This window comes from Mixophyes fleayi, chromosome 6 (genome assembly GCF_038048845.1).
Source record: "Mixophyes fleayi isolate aMixFle1 chromosome 6, aMixFle1.hap1, whole genome shotgun sequence".
NCBI classification, from domain to species: Eukaryota; Metazoa; Chordata; class Amphibia; order Anura; family Limnodynastidae; genus Mixophyes; species Mixophyes fleayi.
Window position 1 is genome coordinate 221700096 of NC_134407.1, and position 26943 is coordinate 221727038.

The window sequence follows — 26943 nt, forward strand, 5'->3', positions numbered from 1 at the left end:
CCTGCCTCCTTACACCCCCCAATACAGCCCTGCCTCCCGACACCCCCCAATACAGCCCTGCCACCCGACACCTCCCCAATACAGCCCTGCCACCCGACACCCCCCAATACAGCCCTGCCACCCGACACCCCCCAATACAACCCTGCCTCCAGACACCCCCCAATACAGCCCTGCCAACAGACACCTCCCCAATACAACCCTGCCTCCAGACACCTCCCCAATACAACCCTGCCTCCTTACACCAACCAATACAGCCCTGCCTCCAGACACCTCCCCAATACAGCCCTGCCTCCAGACTCTCCCCAATACAGCCCTGCCTCCAGACACCTCCCCAATACAGCCCTGCCTCCAGACTCTCCCCAATACAACCCTGCCTCCATACACCAACCAATACAACCCTGCCACCCGACACCTCCCCAATACAACCCTGCCTCCTTACACCAAAAAATACAGCCCTGCCACCCGACACCCCCCAATACAGCCCTGCCTCCAGACACCTCCCCAATACAGCCCTGCCACCCGACACCTCCCCAATACAACCCTGCCTCCTTACACCAACCAATACAGCCCTGCCACCCGACACCCCCCAATACAGCCCTGCCTCCATACACCTCCCCAATACAACCCTGCCTCCATACACCTCCCCAATACAACCCTGCCTCCATACACCTCCCCAATACAACCCTGCCTCCATACACCAACCAATACAGCCCTGCCTCCAGACACCTCCCCAATACAGCCCTGCTTCCAGACACCTCCCCAATACAGCCCTGCCACCCGACACCTCCCCAATACAGCCCTGCCTCCTTACACCAACCAATACAGCCCTGCCACCCGACACCCCCCAATACAGCCCTGCCTCCTTACACCAACCAATACAACCCTGCCACCCGACACCCCCAATACAGCCCTGCCACCCGACACCCCCCAATACAGCCCTGCCTCCTTACACCCCCCAATACAGCCCTGCCTCCTTACACCCCCCAATACAGCCCTGCCACCCGACACCCCCCAATACAGCCCTGCCACCCGACACCCCCCAATACAGCCCTGCCTCCTTACACCAACCAATACAACCCTGCCACCCGACACCCCCCAATACAGCCCTGCCACCCGACACCCCCCAATACAGCCCTGCCTCCAGCCTCCAGACACCTCCCCAATACAGCCCTGCCTCCTTACACCAACCAATACAGCCCTGCCACCCGACACCCCCCAATACAGCCCTGCCTCCAGCCTCCAGACACCTCCCCAATACAGCCCTGCCTCCTTACACCAACCAATACAGCCCTGCCACCCGACACCCCCCAATACAGCCCTGCCTCCTTACACCAACCAATACAGCCCTGCCACCCGACACCCCCCAATACAGCCCTGCCTCCTTACACCAACCAATACAACCCTGCCACCCGACACCCCCCAATACAGCCCTGCCACCCGACACCCCCCAATACAGCCCTGCCTCCTTACACCCCCCAATACAACCCTGCCTCCTTACACCAACCAATACAGCCCTGCCACCCGACACCCCCCAATACAGCCCTGCCTCCTTACACCCCCCAATACAGCCCTGCCTCCTTACACCAACCAATACAACCCTGCCACCCGACACCCCCCAATACAGCCCTGCCTCCTTACACCCCCCAATACAGCCCTGCCTCCTTACACCCCCCAATACAGCCCTGCCACCCGACACCCACCAATACAGCCCTGCCTCCTTACACCAACCAATACAACCCTGCCACCCGACACCCCCCAATACAGCCCTGCCTCCTTACACCAACCAATACAGCCCTGCCACCCGACACCCCCCAATACAGCCCTGCCACCCGACACCCCCCAATACAGCCCTGCCTCCTTACACCCCCCAATACAGCCCTGCCACCCGACACCCCCCAATACAGCCCTGCCTCCTTACACCAACCAATACAACCCTGCCACCCGACACCCCCCAATACAGCCCTGCCTCCTTACACCCCCCAATACAGCCCTGCCTCCTTACACCCCCCAATACAGCTCTGCCACCCGACACCCCCCAATACAGCCCTGCCTCCTTACACCAACCAATACAACCCTGCCACCCGACACCCCCCAATACAGCCCTGCCACCCGACACCCCCCAATACAGCCCTGCCTCCTTACACCCCCCAATACAGCCCTGCCTCCTTACACCCCCCAATACAACCCTGCCTCCTTACACCAACCAATACAGCCCTGCCACCCGACACCCCCCAATACAGCCCTGCCTCCAGACCCCTCCCCAATACAGCCCTGCCTCCTTACACCCCCCAATACAGCCCTGCCTCCTTACACCCCCCAATACAGCCCTGCCTCCTTACACCTCCCCAATACAGCCCTGCCTCCTTACACCCCCCAATACAGCCCTGCCTCCTTACACCTCCCCAATACAGCCCTGCCTCCAGACACCCCCAATACAGCCCTGCCTCCAGACACCCCCAATACAGCCCTGCCTCCTTACACCCCCCAATACAGCCCTGCCTCCTTACACCCCCCAATACAGCCCTGCCTCCTTACACCCCCCAATACAGCCCTGCCACCCGACACCCCCCAATACAGCCCTGCCACCCGACACCCCCCAATACAGCCCTGCCACCCGACACCCCCCAATACAGCCCTGCCTCCTTACACCCCCCAATACAGCCCTGCCTCCCGACACCCCCCAATACAGCCCTGCCACCCGACACCTCCCCAATACAGCCCTGCCACCCGACACCCCCCAATACAGCCCTGCCACCCGACACCCCCCAATACAACCCTGCCTCCAGACACCCCCCAATACAGCCCTGCCAACAGACACCTCCCCAATACAACCCTGCCTCCAGACACCTCCCCAATACAACCCTGCCTCCTTACACCAACCAATACAGCCCTGCCTCCAGACACCTCCCCAATACAGCCCTGCCTCCAGACTCTCCCCAATACAGCCCTGCCTCCAGACACCTCCCCAATACAGCCCTGCCTCCAGACTCTCCCCAATACAACCCTGCCTCCATACACCAACCAATACAACCCTGCCACCCGACACCTCCCCAATACAACCCTGCCTCCTTACACCAAAAAATACAGCCCTGCCACCCGACACCCCCCAATACAGCCCTGCCTCCAGACACCTCCCCAATACAGCCCTGCCACCCGACACCTCCCCAATACAACCCTGCCTCCTTACACCAACCAATACAGCCCTGCCACCCGACACCCCCCAATACAGCCCTGCCTCCATACACCTCCCCAATACAACCCTGCCTCCATACACCTCCCCAATACAACCCTGCCTCCATACACCTCCCCAATACAACCCTGCCTCCATACACCAACCAATACAGCCCTGCCTCCAGACACCTCCCCAATACAGCCCTGCCTCCAGACACCTCCCCAATACAGCCCTGCCACCCGACACCTCCCCAATACAGCCCTGCCTCCTTACACCAACCAATACAGCCCTGCCACCCGACACCCCCCAATACAGCCCTGCCTCCAGACTCTCCCCAATACAGCCCTGCCTCCAGCCTCCAGACACCTCCCCAATACAGCCCTGCCTCCTTACACCAACCAATACAGCCCTGCCACCCGACACCCCCCAATACAGCCCTGCCTCCAGACACCCCCCAATACAGCCCTGCCTCCAGCCTCCTCCCCAATACAGCCCTGCCTCCTTACACCAACCAATACAGCCCTGCCACCCGACACCCCCCAATACAGCCCTGCCTCCAGCCTCCAGACACCTCCCCAATACAGCCCTGCCTCCTTACACCAACCAATACAGCCCTGCCACCCGACACCCCCCAATACAGCCCTGCCTCCTTACACCAACCAATACAGCCCTGCCACCCGACACCCCCCAATACAGCCCTGCCTCCTTACACCAACCAATACAACCCTGCCACCCGACACCCCCAATACAGCCCTGCCACCCGACACCCCCCAATACAGCCCTGCCTCCTTACACCCCCCAATACAGCCCTGCCTCCTTACACCCCCCAATACAGCCCTGCCACCCGACACCCCCCAATACAGCCCTGCCACCCGACACCCCCCAATACAGCCCTGCCTCCTTACACCAACCAATACAACCCTGCCACCCGACACCCCCCAATACAGCCCTGCCACCCGACACCCCCCAATACAGCCCTGCCTCCAGCCTCCAGACACCTCCCCAATACAGCCCTGCCTCCTTACACCAACCAATACAGCCCTGCCACCCGACACCCCCCAATACAGCCCTGCCTCCAGCCTCCAGACACCTCCCCAATACAGCCCTGCCTCCTTACACCAACCAATACAGCCCTGCCACCCGACACCCCCCAATACAGCCCTGTCTCCTTACACCAACCAATACAGCCCTGCCACCCGACACCCCCCAATACAGCCCTGCCTCCTTACACCAACCAATACAACCCTGCCACCCGACACCCCCCAATACAGCCCTGCCACCCGACACCCCCCAATACAGCCCTGCCACCCGACACCCCCCAATACAGCCCTGCCTCCAGCCTCCAGACACCTCCCCAATACAGCCCTGCCTCCTTACACCAACCAATACAGCCCTGCCACCCGACACCCCCCAATACAGCCCTGCCTCCAGCCTCCAGACACCTCCCCAATACAGCCCTGCCTCCTTACACCAACCAATACAGCCCTGCCACCCGACACCCCCCAATACAGCCCTGTCTCCTTACACCAACCAATACAGCCCTGCCACCCGACACCCCCCAATACAGCCCTGCCTCCTTACACCAACCAATACAACCCTGCCACCCGACACCCCCCAATACAGCCCTGCCACCCGACACCCCCAATACAGCCCTGCCACCCGACACCCCCCAATACAGCCCTGCCTCCTTACACCCCCCAATACAGCCCTGCCTCCTTACACCCCCCAATACAGCCCTGCCACCCGACACCCCCCAATACAGCCCTGCCACCCGACACCCCCCAATACAGCCCTGCCTCCTTACACCAACCAATACAACCCTGCCACCCGACACCCCCCAATACAGCCCTGCCACCCGACACCCCCCAATACAGCCCTGCCTCCAGCCTCCAGACACCTCCCCAATACAGCCCTGCCTCCTTACACCAACCAATACAGCCCTGCCACCCGACACCCCCCAATACAGCCCTGCCTCCAGCCTCCAGACACCTCCCCAATACAGCCCTGCCTCCTTACACCAACCAATACAGCCCTGCCACCCGACACCCCCCAATACAGCCCTGCCTCCTTACACCAACCAATACAGCCCTGCCACCCGACACCCCCCAATACAGCCCTGCCTCCTTACACCAACCAATACAACCCTGCCACCCGACACCCCCCAATACAGCCCTGCCACCCGACACCCCCCAATACAGCCCTGCCTCCTTACACCCCCCAATACAACCCTGCCTCCTTACACCAACCAATACAGCCCTGCCACCCGACACCCCCCAATACAGCCCTGCCTCCTTACACCCCCCAATACAGCCCTGCCTCCTTACACCAACCAATACAACCCTGCCACCCGACACCCCCCAATACAGCCCTGCCTCCTTACACCCCCCAATACAGCCCTGCCTCCTTACACCCCCCAATACAGCCCTGCCACCCGACACCCACCAATACAGCCCTGCCTCCTTACACCAACCAATACAACCCTGCCACCCGACACCCCCCAATACAGCCCTGCCTCCTTACACCAACCAATACAGCCCTGCCACCCGACACCCCCCAATACAGCCCTGCCACCCGACACCCCCCAATACAGCCCTGCCTCCTTACACCCCCCAATACAGCCCTGCCACCCGACACCCCCCAATACAGCCCTGCCTCCTTACACCAACCAATACAACCCTGCCACCCGACACCCCCCAATACAGCCCTGCCTCCTTACACCCCCCAATACAGCCCTGCCTCCTTACACCCCCCAATACAGCTCTGCCACCCGACACCCCCCAATACAGCCCTGCCTCCTTACACCAACCAATACAACCCTGCCACCCGACACCCCCCAATACAGCCCTGCCACCCGACACCCCCCAATACAGCCCTGCCTCCTTACACCCCCCAATACAGCCCTGCCTCCTTACACCCCCCAATACAACCCTGCCTCCTTACACCAACCAATACAGCCCTGCCACCCGACACCCCCCAATACAGCCCTGCCTCCAGACCCCTCCCCAATACAGCCCTGCCTCCTTACACCCCCCAATACAGCCCTGCCTCCTTACACCCCCCAATACAGCCCTGCCTCCTTACACCTCCCCAATACAGCCCTGCCTCCTTACACCCCCCAATACAGCCCTGCCTCCTTACACCTCCCCAATACAGCCCTGCCTCCAGACACCCCCAATACAGCCCTGCCTCCAGACACCCCCAATACAGCCCTGCCTCCTTACACCCCCCAATACAGCCCTGCCTCCTTACACCCCCCAATACAGCCCTGCCACCCGACACCCCCCAATACAGCCCTGCCACCCGACACCCCCCAATACAGCCCTGCCACCCGACACCCCCCCAATACAGCCCTGCCTCCTTACACCCCCCAATACAGCCCTGCCTCCCGACACCCCCCAATACAGCCCTGCCACCCGACACCTCCCCAATACAGCCCTGCCACCCGACACCCCCCAATACAGCCCTGCCACCCGACACCCCCCAATACAACCCTGCCTCCAGACACCCCCCAATACAGCCCTGCCAACAGACACCTCCCCAATACAACCCTGCCTCCAGACACCTCCCCAATACAACCCTGCCTCCTTACACCAACCAATACAGCCCTGCCTCCAGACACCTCCCCAATACAGCCCTGCCTCCAGACTCTCCCCAATACAGCCCTGCCTCCAGACACCTCCCCAATACAGCCCTGCCTCCAGACTCTCCCCAATACAACCCTGCCTCCATACACCAACCAATACAACCCTGCCACCCGACACCTCCCCAATACAACCCTGCCTCCTTACACCAAAAAATACAGCCCTGCCACCCGACACCCCCCAATACAGCCCTGCCTCCAGACACCTCCCCAATACAGCCCTGCCACCCGACACCTCCCCAATACAACCCTGCCTCCTTACACCAACCAATACAGCCCTGCCACCCGACACCCCCCAATACAGCCTTGCCTCCATACACCTCCCCAATACAACCCTGCCTCCATACACCTCCCCAATACAACCCTGCCTCCATACACCTCCCCAATACAACCCTGCCTCCATACACCAACCAATACAGCCCTGCCTCCAGACACCTCCCCAATACAGCCCTGCCTCCAGACACCTCCCCAATACAGCCCTGCCACCCGACACCTCCCCAATACAGCCCTGCCTCCTTACACCAACCAATACAGCCCTGCCACCCGACACCCCCCAATACAGCCCTGCCTCCAGACTCTCCCCAATACAGCCCTGCCTCCAGCCTCCAGACACCTCCCCAATACAGCCCTGCCTCCTTACACCAACCAATACAGCCCTGCCACCCGACACCCCCCAATACAGCCCTGCCTCCAGACACCCCCCAATACAGCCCTGCCTCCAGCCTCCTCCCCAATACAGCCCTGCCTCCTTACACCAACCAATACAGCCCTGCCACCCGACACCCCCCAATACAGCCCTGCCTCCAGCCTCCAGACACCTCCCCAATACAGCCCTGCCTCCTTACACCAACCAATACAGCCCTGCCACCCGACACCCCCCAATACAGCCCTGCCTCCTTACACCAACCAATACAGCCCTGCCACCCGACACCCCCCAATACAGCCCTGCCTCCTTACACCAACCAATACAACCCTGCCACCCGACACCCCCAATACAGCCCTGCCACCCGACACCCCCCAATACAGCCCTGCCTCCTTACACCCCCCAATACAGCCCTGCCTCCTTACACCCCCCAATACAGCCCTGCCACCCGACACCCCCCAATACAGCCCTGCCACCCGACACCCCCCAATACAGCCCTGCCTCCTTACACCAACCAATACAACCCTGCCACCCGACACCCCCCAATACAGCCCTGCCACCCGACACCCCCCAATACAGCCCTGCCTCCAGCCTCCAGACACCTCCCCAATACAGCCCTGCCTCCTTACACCAACCAATACAGCCCTGCCACCCGACACCCCCCAATACAGCCCTGCCTCCAGCCTCCAGACACCTCCCCAATACAGCCCTGCCTCCTTACACCAACCAATACAGCCCTGCCACCCGACACCCCCCAATACAGCCCTGTCTCCTTACACCAACCAATACAGCCCTGCCACCCGACACCCCCCAATACAGCCCTGCCTCCTTACACCAACCAATACAACCCTGCCACCCGACACCCCCCAATACAGCCCTGCCACCCGACACCCCCCAATACAGCCCTGCCACCCGACACCCCCCAATACAGCCCTGCCTCCAGCCTCCAGACACCTCCCCAATACAGCCCTGCCTCCTTACACCAACCAATACAGCCCTGCCACCCGACACCCCCCAATACAGCCCTGCCTCCAGCCTCCAGACACCTCCCCAATACAGCCCTGCCTCCTTACACCAACCAATACAGCCCTGCCACCCGACACCCCCCAATACAGCCCTGTCTCCTTACACCAACCAATACAGCCCTGCCACCCGACACCCCCCAATACAGCCCTGCCTCCTTACACCAACCAATACAACCCTGCCACCCGACACCCCCCAATACAGCCCTGCCACCCGACACCCCCCAATACAGCCCTGCCTCCTTACACCCCCCAATACAACCCTGCCTCCTTACACCAACCAATACAGCCCTGCCACCCGACACCCCCCAATACAGCCCTGCCTCCTTACACCCCCCAATACAGCCCTGCCTCCTTACACCAACCAATACAACCCTGCCACCCGACACCCCCCAATACAGCCCTGCCTCCTTACACCCCCCAATACAGCCCTGCCTCCTTACACCCCCCAATACAGCCCTGCCACCCGACACCCCCCAATACAGCCCTGCCTCCTTACACCAACCAATACAACCCTGCCACCCGACACCCCCCAATACAGCCCTGCCACCCGACACCCCCCAATACAGCCCTGCCTCCTTACACCAACCAATACAGCCCTGCCACCCGACACCCCCCAATACAGCCCTGCCACCCGACACCCCCCAATACAGCCCTGCCTCCTTACACCCCCCAATACAGCCCTGCCACCCGACACCCCCCAATACAGCCCTGCCTCCTTACACCAACCAATACAACCCTGCCACCCGACACCCCCCAATACAGCCCTGCCTCCTTACACCCCCCAATACAGCCCTGCCTCCTTACACCCCCCAATACAGCTCTGCCACCCGACACCCCCCAATACAGCCCTGCCTCCTTACACCAACCAATACAACCCTGCCACCCGACACCCCCCAATACAGCCCTGCCACCCGACACCCCCCAATACAGCCCTGCCTCCTTACACCCCCCAATACAACCCTGCCTCCTTACACCAACCAATACAGCCCTGCCACCCGACACCCCCCAATACAGCCCTGCCTCCAGACCCCTCCCCAATACAGCCCTGCCTCCTTACACCCCCCAATACAGCCCTGCCTCCTTACACCTCCCCAATACAGCCCTGCCTCCTTACACCCCCCAATACAGCCCTGCCTCCTTACACCTCCCCAATACAGCCCTGCCTCCAGAGACCCCCAATACAGCCCTGCCTTCAGACACCCCCAATACAGCCCTGCCTCCTTACACCCCCCAATACAGCCCTGCCTCCTTACACCCCCCAATACAGCCCTGCCTCCTTACACCCCCCAATACAGCCCTGCCACCCGACACCCCCCAATACAGCCCTGCCACCCGACACCCCCCAATACAGCCCTGCCTCCTTACACCCCCCAATACAGCCCTGCCTCCTTACACCCCCAATACAGCCCTGCCACCCGACACCCCCCAATACAGCCCTGCCACCCGACACCTCCCCAATACAGCCCTGCCACCCGACACCCCCCAATACAGCCCTGCCACCCGACACCCCCCAATACAGCCCTGCCACCCGACACCCCCAATACAGCCCTGCCTCCTTACACCCCCCAATACAACCCTGCCTCCTTACACCAACCAATACAGCCCTGCCACCCGACACCCCCCAATACAGCCCTGCCTCCAGACCCCTCCCCAATACAGCCCTGCCTCCTTACACCCCCCAATACAGCCCTGCCTCCTTACACCCCCCAATACAGCCCTGCCTCCTTACACCCCCCAATACAGCCCTGCCTCCTTACACCTCCCCAATACAGCCCTGCCTCCAGACACCCCCAATACAGCCCTGCCTCCAGACACCCCCAATACAGCCCTGCCACCCGACACCCCCCAATACAGCCCTGCCTCCTTACACCCCCCAATACAGCCCTGCCTCCTTACACCCCCCAATACAGCCCTGCCTCCTTACACCAACCAATACAACCCTGCCACCCGACACCCCCCAATACAGCCCTGCCTCCAGACACCTCCCAATACAGCCCTGCCATCCGACACCTCCCCAATACAACCCTGCCTCCAGCCTCCAGACACCCGACACCCCCCAATACAGCCCTGCCTCCAGACACCCCCCAATACAGCCCTGCCACCCGACACCTCCCCAATACAACCCTGCCTCCAGCCTCCAGACACCCGACACCCCCAATACAGCCCTGCCTCCTTACACCCCCCAATACAGCCTTGCCTCCTTACACCCCCCAATACAGCCCTGCCTCCTTACACCAACCAATACAACCCTGCCACCCGACACCCCCCAATACAGCCCTGCCACCCGACACCCCCCAATACAGCCCTGCCTCCTTACACCAACCAATACAGCCCTGCCACCCGACACCCCCCAATACAGCCCTGCCACCCGACACCCCCCAATACAGCCCTGCCTCCTTACACCCCCCAATACAGCCCTGCCACCCGACACCCCCCAATACAGCCCTGCCTCCTTACACCAACCAATACAACCCTGCCACCCGACACCCCCCAATACAGCCCTGCCTCCTTACACCCCCCAATACAGCCCTGCCTCCTTACACCCCCCAATACAGCTCTGCCACCCGACACCCCCCAATACAGCCCTGCCTCCTTACACCAACCAATACAACCCTGCCACCCGACACCCCCCAATACAGCCCTGCCACCCGACACCCCCCAATACAGCCCTGCCTCCTTACACCCCCCAATACAACCCTGCCTCCTTACACCAACCAATACAGCCCTGCCACCCGACACCCTCCAATACAGCCCTGCCACCCGACACCTCCCCAATACAGCCCTGCCTCCAGACACCCCCAATACAGCCCTGCCACCCGACACCCCCCAATACAGCCCTGCCTCCTTACACCCCCCAATACAGCCCTGCCTCCTTACACCCCCCAATACAGCCCTGCCTCCTTACACCAACCAATACAACCCTGCCACCCGACACCCCCCAATACAGCCCTGCCTCCAGACACCTCCCAATACAGCCCTGCCATCCGACACCTCCCCAATACAACCCTGCCTCCAGCCTCCAGACACCCGACACCCCCCAATACAGCCCTGCCTCCAGACACCCCCCAATACAGCCCTGCCACCCGACACCTCCCCAATACAACCCTGCCTCCAGCCTCCAGACACCCGACACCCCCAATACAGCCCTGCCTCCTTACACCCCCCAATACAGCCTTGCCTCCTTACACCCCCCAATACAGCCCTGCCTCCTTACACCAACCAATACAACCCTGCCACCCGACACCCCCCAATACAGCCCTGCCACCCGACACCCCCCAATACAGCCCTGCCTCCTTACACCAACCAATACAGCCCTGCCACCCGACACCCCCCAATACAGCCCTGCCACCCGACACCCCCCAATACAGCCCTGCCTCCTTACACCCCCCAATACAGCCCTGCCACCCGACACCCCCCAATACAGCCCTGCCTCCTTACACCAACCAATACAACCCTGCCACCCGACACCCCCCAATACAGCCCTGCCTCCTTACACCCCCCAATACAGCCCTGCCTCCTTACACCCCCCAATACAGCTCTGCCACCCGACACCCCCCAATACAGCCCTGCCTCCTTACACCAACCAATACAACCCTGCCACCCGACACCCCCCAATACAGCCCTGCCACCCGACACCCCCCAATACAGCCCTGCCTCCTTACACCCCCCAATACAACCCTGCCTCCTTACACCAACCAATACAGCCCTGCCACCCGACACCCTCCAATACAGCCCTGCCACCCGACACCTCCCCAATACAGCCCTGCCACCCGACACCCCCCAATACAGCCCTGCCACCCGACACCCCCCAATACAGCCCTGCCACCCGACACCCCCCAATACAGCCCTGCCACCCGACACCCCCCAATACAGCCCTGCCTCCTTACACCCCCCAATACAACCCTGCCTCCTTACACCAACCAATACAGCCCTGCCACCCGACACCCCCCAATACAGCCCTGCCTCCAGACCCCTCCCCAATACAGCCCTGCCTCCTTACACCCCCCAATACAGCCCTGCCTCCTTACACCCCCCAATACAGCCCTGCCTCCTTACACCTCCCCAATACAGCCCTGCCTCCAGACACCCCCAATACAGCCCTGCCTCCAGACACCCCCCAATACAGCCCTGCCTCCTTACACCCCCCAATACAGCCCTGCCACCCGACACCCCCCAATACAGCCCTGCCTCCTTACACCCCCCAATACAGCCCTGCCTCCTTACACCCCCCAATACAGCCCTGCCACCCGACACCTCCCCAATACAGCCCTGCCACCCGACACCCCCCAATACAGCCCTGCCACCCAACACCCCCCAATACAGCCCTGCCACCCGACACCCCCAATACAGCCCTGCCTCCTTACACCCCCCAATACAACCCTGCCTCCTTACACCAACCAATACAGCCCTGCCACCCGACACCCCCCAATACAGCCCTGCCTCCAGACCCCTCCCCAATACAGCCCTGCCTCCTTACACCCCCCAATACAGCCCTGCCTCCTTACACCCCCCAATACAGCCCTGCCTCCTTACACCTCCCCAATACAGCCCTGCCTCCAGACACCCCCAATACAGCCCTGCCTCCAGACACCCCCAATACAGCCCTGCCTCCTTACACCCCCCAATACAGCCCTGCCTCCTTACACCAACCAATACAGCCCTGCCACCCGACACCCCCCAATACAGCCCTGCCACCCCCCAATACAGCCCTGCCTCCTTACACCCCCCAATACAGCTCTGCCTCCTTACACCCCCCAATACAGCCCTGCCTCCTTACACCAACCAATACAACCCTGCCACCCGACACCCCCCAATACAGCCCTGCCTCCAGACACCCCCCAATACAGCCCTGCCATCCGACACCTCCCCAATACAACCCTGCCTCCAGCCTCCAGACACCCCCCAATACAGCCCTGCCTCCAGACACCCCCCAATACAGCCCTGCCACCCGACACCTCCCCAATACAACCCTGCCTCCAGACACCCGACACCCCCAATACAGCCCTGCCTCCTTACACCCCCCAATACAGCTCTGCCACCCGACACCCCCCAATACAGCCCTGCCTCCTTACACCCCCCAATACAGCCCTGCCTCCAGACACCCCCCAATACAGCCCTGCCTCCAGACACCCCCCAATACAGCCCTGCCTCCTTACACCCCCCAATACAGCCCTGCCTCCAGACACCCCCCAATACAGCCCTGCCTCCAGACACCCCCCAATACAGCCCTGCCTCCTTACACCCCCCAATACAGCCCTGCCTCCAGACACCCCCCAATACAGCCCTGCCACCCGACACCCCCCAATACAGCCCTGCCTCCTTACACCCCCCAATACAGCCCTGCCTCCAGACACCCCCCAATACAGCCCTGCCTCCAGACACCCCCCAATACAGCCCTGCCTCCAGACACCCCCCAATACAGCCCTGCCTCCATACACCTCCCCAATACAGCCCTGCCTCCTTACACCCCCCAATACAGCCCTGCCTCCTTACACCCCCCAATACAGCCCTGCCTCCTTACACCCCCCAATACAGCCCTGCCTCCAGACACCCCCCAATACAGCCCTGCCTCCTTACACCCCCCAATACAGCCCTGCCTCCTTACACCCCCCAATACAGCCCTGCCACCCGACACCCCCCAATACAGCCCTGCCTCCAGACACCCCCAATACAGCCCTGCCTCCAGACACCAGACACCCGACACCCCCCAATACAGCCCTGCATTAATTTACTCCGCAATACACCCGGCATCGCACACCCGCTTAGTCTCCGCCTACATTCACGTGACATGTGACCGGCACGCGCTCACCCGGAAGTCAAACATTGAAACCTAGAAACAGGGTTTGGAACGCACATCCCGGAAGTGATCCTGATGTCGGGACAATAACTTCCGGGTGTGGAGAGAAGGCAGGCGGGGATCTGCTCAGTGATCCCAGTAGATCTTGATCACTCAGGTGAGATCCTGTATTACCCAATAGGAAGAGCTGGGCTGTCTGCCACATTATATCTGCTGTTATTACATATTATATAATATTACATATTACTACATTCAGTATTACATAGTATTACATTCAGTATTATATAATATTAGATACATTATTACATTCAGTATTACATAGTATTATATAATATTATATACAGTATTACATAGTATTACATTCAGTATTATATAATATTACATACAGTATTACATAGTATTACATTCAGTATTATATAATATTACATACAGTATTACATAGTATTTCATAGTATTACATAATATTACATACATTATTACATATTATTACATAATATTAGATACATTATTACATTCAGTATTACATAATATTATATACAGTATTACATACAGTATTATATAGTATTTCATAATATTACATACTATTACATACAGTATTAAATAGTACTACATAACATTACATACAGTATTAAATAGTATTACATAATATTACATACAGTATTATATATTATTACATAACATTACATACAATATTACATAATATTACATACAGTATTAAATAATATTACATATTACTACATTCAGTATTAAATACAGTATTACATAGTATTACATAATATTGCATACAGTATTACATATTATTATATAATATTACATACATATTACATACAGTATTACATATTATTACATAATATTACATACAGTATTACATATTACATATAGTATTGCAGAATATTACATACAGTATCAAATAGTATTACATAATATTACATACAGTATTACATATTATTACATAATATTACATACAGTACTAAATAGTATTACATAATGTTACATACAGTATTACATAGTATTACATAATGTTACAAACATTATTATATAATATTACATACAGTATTATATAATATTACATACATTATTACATAATATTACATACTGCCATCACTATACATAGCAGCATCAGTTCCAGTGCAGCCATGTCCCAAATAAAGCAATGAATCGTATATCCTTCATGTCATATTTTAGCCTTTAAATGGTCCACTCAGTGGATGCTGCCATGTTGGATGAAGAACCAGTATTGACTGCTTCCTAGTGATTGGCTAGGCTCTATCACTCATGAATATTGGCCATGCCCACAACATGGCTGTCTACAGTGTGTGGACTCACCGATGCACCATCGCACCCCGGCCCTGCTCCATCTCACCTTTGGCTTGTACCCTCTCCTGGGCAGTCTGTCGCCTGACCTATTATAGCTGTAAAAGAGGTGCTTGGACGTCTCCAGGATTTAGGGAACCCATACCTTCCACCTATTACCCTTGGGACACGGCATTCAGTTCCCAGACCTCCTTCTTATTTCCCACTTGTATTATCCTGACCTGAAATAACTAAATGGATTTTTAAGGCGAATTTTCAACATCCATTTCCACTTCATTCAGCTCAGAATAATACAGATGGAGGATTAGTGAGAAACAAACGGGCTGTGTTAGGAAGTGTGTGAACCAGATCCCAGTTTAATATCACTGCCTGACTCTGCTATCTCCTCATTTCATAGTGCACCACCGGGACACTGGACCTCCTCTGTGATGTAAGGGTAAGAATACAGGTTAAAAAATATGGGGAGGGCGGGTTCTCTCTCCATCCAGGGATGACTTATTTTTCTTTAAACTGTCTTTTTGTCATATCCAAAAAATCATTGCAAAAACTCATAACCCCACTTGGGCACTAAGAAACCTGGGGGGGGACGACGGACATTAGACTAGCTCAAGGCAAGTGATAAAAAAATCACAGTTGATCTACACTAAGGACTGTCATTAAAATGTTAACCGCAGCACTTAGTATTTTAGGATTCAAGCGTGTTGACCTTGTTCAAGGCAGTGACTTGTCCATTCTTATGATTGTGTAAGTGATGAGAGGGCTGCATGTGATATGGTATAGACAGCATTGTAAATAGCAGGACAAAGGTATGTAACATCTGGTAAACCAGGTACAGAAACATAATCCATAGCAGTTAGTTTCAAAGCAAGGGGCAAAATATAAAGAAATCCAAACCTGATAGTCGTACCCAAAGATAGCAGTAAGCCCCTATACTGGTCAACGCTAGGACATCATGTCCACTGTTTTATAGACCAAAAAATCACATGCATCTTGAGTGATACGCCAACTTACAAAAGTGACATTGTTACACTTACATCAAATCTTTTCACTCTTGATGCTGGGGTAATGTAATTTGGCAGGGAGAGAATCATCTAAACATTGGAGTATGCATGTAAAGAAGCCAGGGCAGACCAGTACCCAGTGAAGTTCATACAAAATTAAATCCAAATTTAATATGTCATCAGGAGATTGAGGTTCGTCTAGCATTAGCCTTTTAGAAAACAACAACTCGACTTCTTCCTTATTCTGAACAGTACATTCCCATTTCAAAATTGAGAGGTGTAGATGGTGCTCACAGTCTTTGATGGTGTCCTCCCATTATACGTAGAGTCTTCAGCATTGATGACCTGTTCTTGTTGGACATACTTGGTACATCAACATTATTGCAACTACTTGACTATAATCCATCATTGCCTGATTAGAGAGCTGAGACTTGCTGGACAAGTAGCATCATGGTAAACACAAGCGGTGAGATTTAACTTGTTGTGCAGGTCAACTCCAACTGACGCCTATTGGAGATGACCATTAGGTCTCTTAATTCAAGGGTTCCAGCTGTCCTAAACTTGACATATCGCCTATTTTACTATCTGTTTTTATCATCATCAATTTTATTGTGCTCATTATTGGTTCTCTTTCATTAGGGGCCATTGGAATTTCATACAGATCAAACATCTTTCTCGAGGATGGATTTAGACAAAGATCCAGTGGCTCAGACAATCTTAAATCTCACTGTGGATATTATCTTCTTACTGACCGGAGAGGTGAGGGATCATGGGAAATGTCAGTGACGTCACTCTTTTCTCTATTAATAAAACAGAAATATGCAGAGTATCAACATAGAATATACTGAGGATACATGTGGCATTAAATTGGGACATACGCAATGTTTTGGTTTATAGAGAACCTCAGGGACATTTTACATTAGTGAAAGGGAAGGATCTAGTGAGTAGATGTACTTCTGTAAAGGAAGAGACATGTTTGTATAGTGGGTGTCTGTTTCTGATATTTTTTCATGTCTTTCGATACATAGGATTACACAGTTGTGAAGAAGTATGGTGAGCGTCTGAAACCCAGAGGCCGTCCCTGTGTTTTAACAGGACTGAGCAGGACCCAGAGCCCCATGACAGTGCCTCCACCTCACTCACTGATACAAGAGAGAGACAATGACCAGAGGATTCTAGAACTCACCAACAAGATCATTCAGCTGCTGACTGGAGAGGTGACTGCTGGGAATGGGACATTATACAGTAACACCAGGGGATGTGTCCGGGTGATGACTGTATCATTGTGTGTCAGTCAGGTTCCTATAAGGTGTGAGGATGTCACTGTCTATTTCTCCATTTAGGTGTGGAAGTATTTAGGACACAAGGATCTGTACAAAGAGCTGATGACGGAGGATCACTGGCTCATCAAATTTCCAGGTAAAGGGAAATTTCTGTTTAAATTCTTAGTTGAATAATTTTTGTGTAAATATATCCATATATTCATTATTGAATTTAACAACCTTTACTACCTACTAATTATGGGTCCGTTCACCTTCAACATCTTATCCTATTGGGTCATGTATGGCTAGCTGACAAGGGGTGTGGGAACAGAGCTCCACAGACCAGCCTGTAGGCAGCAGTATTCCCAGGCCCTCTACAGACTAACCCGTAGGGAGTAGTATTCCCAGGCACTCCACAGACCAGCCTGTAGGAAGCAGTATTCCCAGGCTCTCTACAGACCAGCCCGTAGGAAGCAGTATTCCTAGGCACTCCACAGACCAGCCTGTAGGAAGCAGTATTCCCAGGCTCTCTACAGACCAGCCCGTAGGAAGCAGTATTCCTAGGCACTCCACAGACCAGCCTGTAGGCAGCAGTATTCCTAGGCACTCCACAGACCAGCCTGTAGGAAGCAGTATTCCCAGGCCATCTACAGACTAGCCCGTAGGAAGCAGTATTCCTAGGCACTCCACAGACCAACCCGTAGGAAGCAGTATTCCCAGGCACTCCACAGACCAGCCCGTAGGAAGCAGTATTCCTAGGCACTCCACAGACCAACCCGTAGGCTGCAGTATTCCCAGGCCCTCCACAGACCAGCCTGTAGAGAGCAATATTCCTTGGCCCTACACATACCAACCGATAGGCAGCAGTAGTCCCAGGCTCTCTACAGACCAGCCCGTAAGAAGCAGTATTCCCAGGCTCTCTACAGACCAGTAGGGAGCAGTATTCCCAGGCCCTCCACAGACCAGCCTGTAGGAAGCAGTATTCCCAGGCCCTCCACAGACCAGCCTGTAGGCAGCAGTATTCCCAGGCCCTCCACAGACCAGCCTGTAGGCAGCAGTAGTCCCAAGCCCTCCACAGACCAGCCTGTAGAGAGCAATATTCCCTGGCCCTACACAGACCAACCTGTAGGCAGCAGTATTCCCAGACCCTCCACAGACCAACCCATAGGCAGCAGTATTCCCAGGCCCTCTACAGACCAACCCGTAGGCAGCAGAATTCCCAGGCCCTCCACAGACCAACCAATAGGAATCAGTAGTCCCAGGCCCTCTACAGACCAACCCGTAGGCAGCAGTATTCCCAGGCCCTCCACAGACCAACCCATAGGAATCAGTAGTCCCAGGCCCTCTACAGACCAACCCGTAGGCAGCAGTATTCCCAGGCCCTCCACAGACCAGCCTGTAGGCAGCAGTATTCCCAGGCCCTCCACAGAACAGCCCTTAGGCAGCAGTCGTCCCAGGCCTTACACAGACCAGCCTGTAGGACGCAGGTAGCAGCGATCGAGTCATGTGTCAAACTTCTCTTGATTTATACCTTCACCACAAAGACTGAAGAGGTTTGGACTAACATTACTATACTGCACTATGAGCTGTCTAAAGTCCAGAACCGTTTGGTCTGCATCTTGGAGGGCCACATTCAAACATTGGAGCCTGGAGTCTCTGCAACTAAGAAATAACTCACTGTTAAGGCCCGAGCCAAAGAATCTGAAAACCGTCTACGTTAGAACAATGGCTGATTTCTGGGCCTTTGCAAAAAAAGAGTTCCCATCGATTCTCAACTTAACCTCTCTGCCAGCACCGCTGGTGATAGAAAGGGTGCACAACATTCCAAACCATGCACTCCTCCAGATGCTTCAACTAGACTATTCCTGGCCGGGTTTTACATTTTAATGTTCTCCAATAGAAAAGACACACAATTAATTCAATAAATGCCCTTTGCGTGCTAACATAAAATAATATCATGATACCTTTCTCGGCTCCAGGTCCAATAACTTGCCAGAGGCTGGATGGCAGTATCTTCCAGAGAAGTTCATACACTGATCATGGACTATTGGATTGAGATAATCATGTACCTGCTGGAGCTTTCGGTGCCTTTATAATTTAGCCGGCATCAACATTTGGCAGACATGAACTGTGGGAGGTTGGGCCATCACATTAAAGTATTTGATGAGCCCACTGGGTCACACATTCAGAGGCTGTATTGGTTTCTCACTGACCCTGTGACTTTATCTGTATATATATATATATATATATATATATATATATATATATATATATATATATATATATATATATATATATATATATTAAGATATCCAAACTCACCAAGTTGGGGGTGGTGGTCAACGTAGTCTACTCAAGGTTATTTTTACCCTTCTATTTGTTTAGGAAGCTGTCCATTCCCTCTCGCTTTTATATTTACAGGATACAAGCTGATTCTATCAATATTACTTGCACGTCTGTGCTACTTTCCAACACCGTTCTGATAATCTCTTGGAATGTGAGAGGGATAATGGATAAATATAACAAATACATGGGTCTAGATTTACTATAAAACGACGTGTGCAGCGTTTTTAATACGGTTAATGGCGGTTTTATCCAGCGGGTTGGAGGTTCAAATTCAATCTGCCAGTGATGTTCATCGGTTCAAGATCATCTAAGTCTAATGCTTAAGGATAAGAGGCTGCTCCTCTTGGGATGTCAATTTTTAAATTGGCCCTTTTGTATGCTGATTTTTCAGCGGTTTGGCCTTTAGTAAATCTGGAGAGAACTTCAAACAACTGTGAGTTTATTTGCATATGTTGAAAACATCCAGAGTCACCGATGATCATAAACAAAAACTGACAAAATACTGACAAAACAGCCAGTATTTAACTTATGTGCAAAATAATAAACTAATTTGCACCCCTTGCATTGCAACATGGTTTTGTCCATAAAACTTAAGTAAGAAAACTTACTCAAATTCTTGCCTAAGTTCCTTAATGAATCAGGACCCACAAGTTTAAATGTACCCCACATTTTCTTAAGTGGGAGAAAATGCTGTACCAAAACCTCTCAGCCAGGATCCAAACGGGGGGGAGTGTTGTCAACCCCTTTTTCGGGAACCCAACCTACAGGACTGCACTTTTTCACAGACTCTGTGCCACGGTTTCACAGCCTCTGGCTTTTGCCCCTGGAACTCACAAGTCTCTGGGCTAGATTTACTAAGCTGCGGGTTTGAAAAAGTGGGGATGTTGCCTATAGCAACCAATCAGATTCTAGCTGTCATTTTGTAGAAGGTACTAAATAAATGAAAGCTAGAATCTGATTGGTTGCTATAGGCAACATCCCCACTTTTTCAAACCCGCAGCTTTGTAAATCTAGCCCTAAGAGTGCATCACTTTGGCACCGTACATAAAAAAATTAATCTATAAACAGATGATTCTGTGCTGTTCCTGGATTACCCACAAGTCTCTCTTATGGCAGCTCTTCTAGTTATAGATCATCTTGGTCACTTCTCTGGATTAAAAGTGAGTTGAGGAAAGTAACTGATCTTTCCCATAGATGCTCAACCTGAGATTGTTATGCCCTCTCAGTACCCACTTATGATAAATAATACTCCATTATGGTATAATCAGACCCTTTCTGAGCTAACTAGATATGAGGGAGCAGATGGTTGGTTGAGTCAGGGTACTAGAACATAAAATAGGATGTATTTGACCAGTGGTGATCTCTTATACTTTTAACAGGTTCAGACACAACTCAGTATTCCTAGAGATTGATTATTCAGATGTTTGCAGTTGAATCATGTTATCTTGGCCCCCAGAGGGGGGATAGAATCAGGGAGGCTCAACTAGAGGCCGTGTCTTAAGGGCTCACGGCCTAAATTCATTTGTAAGGTGTATTCTGCGATGGTGCCACCTAATTCTCATAGACTTATTGCTCTTAGACAAATGCGGCACACATCTGGCCTACCACACTCTGGAGTCAATTTTGGCTTGAAGGTGGAAGCTAGACCCAGAAGTAGGTCTCCTGGAAGTACTTCGGGAGATTTAATCTTTGACCCTTTATAGTGATTGGATTGTATGTATACCTTTCCGGGCGGAGAAGCTTCTAAATGGTGTTTAGTACCAACATTTGCTGTAGCCAGTTTGTCTACATAACCTACTATCCCTTTAAAAGATGTCGACCTAGTAAGTGATCCTGTGGACAGACAAATGGAATGTTGCTTTAAGAAGCTCCACGTTTCCTCGGGTACAATATTAAAGTCTGGAGTAACTATGGCTTCCGTCTCCAGAGCACTTAAAGAGTTTTGTTGGATAGACTCTTCATTAGGATCCGCAAGAGAAAATAAGTAGACAGTATTTAATCAAAAGCATTGAAAGCATGCAAAAAGGAATTGGCTTCCTTTGTGAAGGCTTACTGAATACAATTCATTTCTCCTCTAGAAGTGTGGCTCTACAGTAATCACCCCGACAAGACTCACTGCGTCTTCTTCAGTGCGAATCGTCAGCAGCCCGACATATTCTTACTCACAAGTGTTTACCAGACTGACTTGGCGTGAATGCGATGAATGAACAGCCCGGCAGCGCAGAATGACGTAGATGTGCACGCCAGCACTGATCTTTCTACACTTAAGGGGGCAGTTATAGAATAGTTTAAGGCTACATTATGTAAGCCTTACTAAAAACACATTGTAGAGGCGGTGTCTCTTTCAGCCCTTAAGTGTGAAAGATTACTGTCGGAGTACACATCCACGTCACTCTGTGCCGCTTTTCGGCTATTTTTCCGGCGGTTTCAAAACCGTCGGATTTAATAAAGCCCAAACCGCCGTCAAAATGGCCACAAATTACATTTTTCAAAACCACCACTTTACAAACCGCCATCCTGATTGTATGTTCATCATTGTTAAAAACAGCTGAATTTACTAAGCTGGGTTTTCAAAACCGCCGCAAAACAACCATCCAAACGGCCAAAATAAAAGCGGTGGTTGTGAGTGGCTCAAACTGCTGCTGTTTAATATATTTTGCCATTCAGAACATAAGAGAAAGCACCATTGATATTTAAAATATTTGGAAAATCGTTATTTATTGATAAAGGGACAAAATTAATTTAATATTAACTTATGGGGGAATTTATTTTTTTTTAAATTTTTTTTAAAGGCACACTATTATAGCATTATATTATGTGGGAAATTTGAATATATAATATTATAACCTGATTGTTAATGGTGGATATAATTATTTATATTGCACAATTTGTCATTACATTTTGTCCGAATAATATAATAATTCAATTATTTTATCCCCTTAATATAATGATTTATTTTTCCCCTTATAAGTTATTTAATTAATTTTTGCCCCTTACTCAATAAATAATGATTGCCAACCTAATTTAAATGTCAGTCGTGCTTCTCTTATGTTCTGAATGGCAAAATAGTTCAGCCAGCATGTTTAAGCTATCTAGCCATTCTGGTAGGTATTAAAAGCATAGGGGTTTAGTACCCAACTCGGGATATAACAGGAAACCTTTATTTACTGATGTAAAAATGTAGTTTTACATAATGACGGTAATGTGTATATAAACGCCTATGATCCTTAAATCAACCATTTATGTTGTTTTTATTTTTTTAAATATGCTGCATCACTAGGCTATCTAATTGTAATCAAATCAGTGGCTGCATTATCTCTTTTCTCCAACAGAAATTAAACAGTGGAAATAAATTATAATGCCTGTAAAACATTTTTTTGCGATTTTTCGGCAGAGACAGGGGTTTGACTGTAAGACATAAATGCATTATGTCATTACTGAATGCATGATGCAGATAAATTAGGTTCTTTTTGGATATAATGTACATTTATATTTTACTGATCATTCGTAGAAAAAATATGTGTAAAACAAGAATACTCAAGTGCATATGTTATAAATTTGCACTATGCATTGTTTAAAAAAAAGCTGTAAAAAAGTTAAAAAAAAATGCGCTAGAAAAGTTTTGTCACATCCTTTTGTTGTCCCCATGTGTTGGCTTAAAGAGAGAAAAAAATATATATTTTCCCTTGTACTTAATAAATATATATTATATTTTTTAATAGATTTGTCCAAGACAAGAGTAACAACAGGAGGATTTCATGATTATGCAACAGAACATCAAAATGTTATGGAACAGATCAAGCATCCAAAAGTTTCTAAATCATGTACCACAAACACCTATAACAGTGTAAAATATTTGTCTGAGGACTCTGGTGAAGAAAGAAATCTCACAAACTACAACATTTGTACACCTATAGGTCATACACAATATACATCTACTCATATTAAGGAGGAATCAGTCTCATGTGATGGAGGAAACATCACAGACACTGACATTTATACACCCACAGATCATACACAATATACATCTACTGATATTAAGAGGGAATCAGTCTTATGTGAAGGAGGAAACCTCTCAAACACTGATGTAAATACACCCACAGATCAGACAGCATATATAACTACTCTTATTAAGGAGGAATCAGTCTCATGTGATGGAGGAAATCTCACAGACACTGAAACATATACAGCCACTGACCATACGGAGACCAGTTCTACAATTGAGGATAATTCCGTAAGTATTCAGTACAATTGTTATACTAATAAAGCCACTCCAATATCTCACCACATAACACAATGTACAGACACAACGTATAACTGCCCTGAATGGTTTACTAATAACTCAGCCTTTGATATACACCAGAGGTTTCCCAATATAAATAGATCACAGCCAACTCACCCGATTATTGACAAAGGCATTTATTTGTTTGCATGTTCTGAATGTGGGAAGTGTTTTCCGTGCTCCTCGAAACTTACCAGACACCAGAGGATACACACAGGGGAGAGACCATATTCATGTTTTGTTTGTGGAAAAAAATTCACAAGTAGTACAAATCTTACTACACATCAGAGGATTCACACTGGAGAGAAACCATATTCTTGTTCAGAATGTGGGAAATGTTTTACAGGGAGCTCAGATCTCGTAAAACATCGGAGAACTCACACGGGAGAGAAACCATTTGCTTGTTCTTATTGTGATAAATGTTTTGCAACTGCGTCCAGTCTCAGTATTCATCAAAGAGTTCACACTGGAGAGAAAATATTTTCTTGCTTTGAATGTGGGAAACGGTTTAGCTGTAGCTCATCACTGATCAAACATAGGAGAATTCACACTGGAGAGAAGCCATATTGCTGTCCTGAATGTGGGAAATGTTTTACAAGTGGCACAAATCTTATTACACATCGGAGAATTCACACCGGAGAGAAACCATATTCTTGTTCCACATGCGGAAAATGTTTTGCTGGTAGGTCAGATCTCGTCAAACATCAGAGGATTCACACAGGGGAGAAACCATATTCTTGTATGGAATGCGGGAAATGTTTTGCCCAAAAGAACTGTCTTATTAAACACCAGAGAGTACACACAGGAGAGAAGCCATTTTCTTGCTCGGAGTGTGGGAAATGTTTTTCCAGGGGTTCGAATCTTGTGACACATCAAAATGTCCATACAGGAGAGAAGCCCTACCCGTGCTCTGAATGTGGCAAATGTTTTGGACACAAGAGTAACTTGAATGCACATTTGAAAATTCATTCACAAGAAAAACAATTTATAGTTTAATAGCGTGAGACCAACTTGCACCTAAATTAATCCTCAATATAAAGGTAAATAAAATCAATTTTAGAGAATAGTATTCTGTTATTTATTTATGTTTGTTCATGTCTAAAAGGTTTTAATTTATACGTTTAAACAAGTAAAATTTAAAACAACAAATATAACTACACCAAAATGAAACAAGCATAGTAGCAAAAAAGAAAATATAATTACAATGGATACAATAAAATAAAAATGACATAAATATAACTTTCATAGTATGTTATAATAAAGCAGTAAATAAAAAAGAAAGTAAACTGTTCAGGTTCGAGAGAGAATACTGTGGCCTTTTAGCCACTAATCCAGTAAATTTCCACTGTTAACCGTAATTACTTATACTCACTTTCCCCCGATGGACTGATTTAAAATCCGATGTTGCGCAGATTGAGGCTTTAATGGACTTTGTACAAGCCAAGTTAGAGGAGTTCATTCAATTCCAACAGATTGAAGAAATTAAATCCTATAATATTATTCAACAACTTAAACTATTATGTTATTAATGGGACAAACAGTATGATATTACCCAGCGCTGTTTAATCTCTCATAAAAAATTGTGATTATAAAACCAATAATGTGCGCGTGACACAGTCAAAATAATATTGATACTTATATTCAATTGTGACTTTTCCTCCAACGTTGTAAATAGAATTTTCACTCACAGAAATGAAACAAAAAAAGTATACATAGCATGATACTGTGATACAATCAATTTAAATGTGTAATAAAGATTCTTGAACTATTAATTCCTTAAAAAAAAATCTTCAAATTTTACAATGTAAATATGTTCTTTACAAATAAATTCGAAATGTGTATTAATATTGGAGCATCTTCAGCATGAAAATAAATCGCTTTCTAATGGAGGAGATCCCTTAGGTGTTCCACTTACAGGATATAGTCTTGAATAAAAGCCTCCAAAGGTATCTTTAGAAATATTCTGTTGTTTATATATAAATATATATTAAAGTTAAAAAATCTAAGAGTCCCCTTAGGTATCTCACTTACAAGACATATTCTTGAATAGGAGCCTCAAAAAGTGTCTTTAGAAGAATTAAAATATGACCATCATCACCATGTATTTATATAGCGCCACTAATTCTGCAGCGCTGTACAGAGAACTCACATCAGTCCCTGCCCCATTGGGGCTTACAGTCTAAATTCCCCTAACATACACACACAGATAGACAGAGACTAGGGTCAATTTGTTTGCAGCCAATTAACCTACCAGTATGTTTTTGGAGTGTGGGAGGAAACCGGAGCACCCGGAGGAAACCCACACAAACACGGGGAGAACATACAAATTCCTCACAGATAAGGCCATGGTCGGGAATTGAACTCATGGCCCCAGTGCTGTGAGGCAGAAGTGCTAACCACTATGCCACCGTGCTGTGAGGATACCAGGTTTAACGTGACCTTCTGCGCCGCACAGCTCGCT

The 26943-nt window shown here is 50.9% G+C and overlaps 1 protein-coding gene across 1 annotated transcript in view; it reads left to right on the plus strand.

The window, feature by feature from the left end:
• LOC142095501 (uncharacterized) overlaps nt 1–25548 on the plus strand; it is a 51035-nt gene extending 25487 nt beyond the window's left edge. The window contains exons 5-9 of the mRNA XM_075178446.1: nt 15989–16039; nt 17232–17351; nt 17621–17809; nt 17936–18011; nt 23923–25548. Of these exons, the coding sequence (XP_075034547.1) occupies nt 15989–16039; nt 17232–17351; nt 17621–17809; nt 17936–18011; nt 23923–25478 (1992 nt within the window). The 3' untranslated portion in view covers nt 25479–25548. The remainder of the gene's footprint in view (nt 1–15988; nt 16040–17231; nt 17352–17620; nt 17810–17935; nt 18012–23922) is intronic.
• The last annotated feature ends 1395 nt before the right edge of the window (nt 25549–26943 follow it).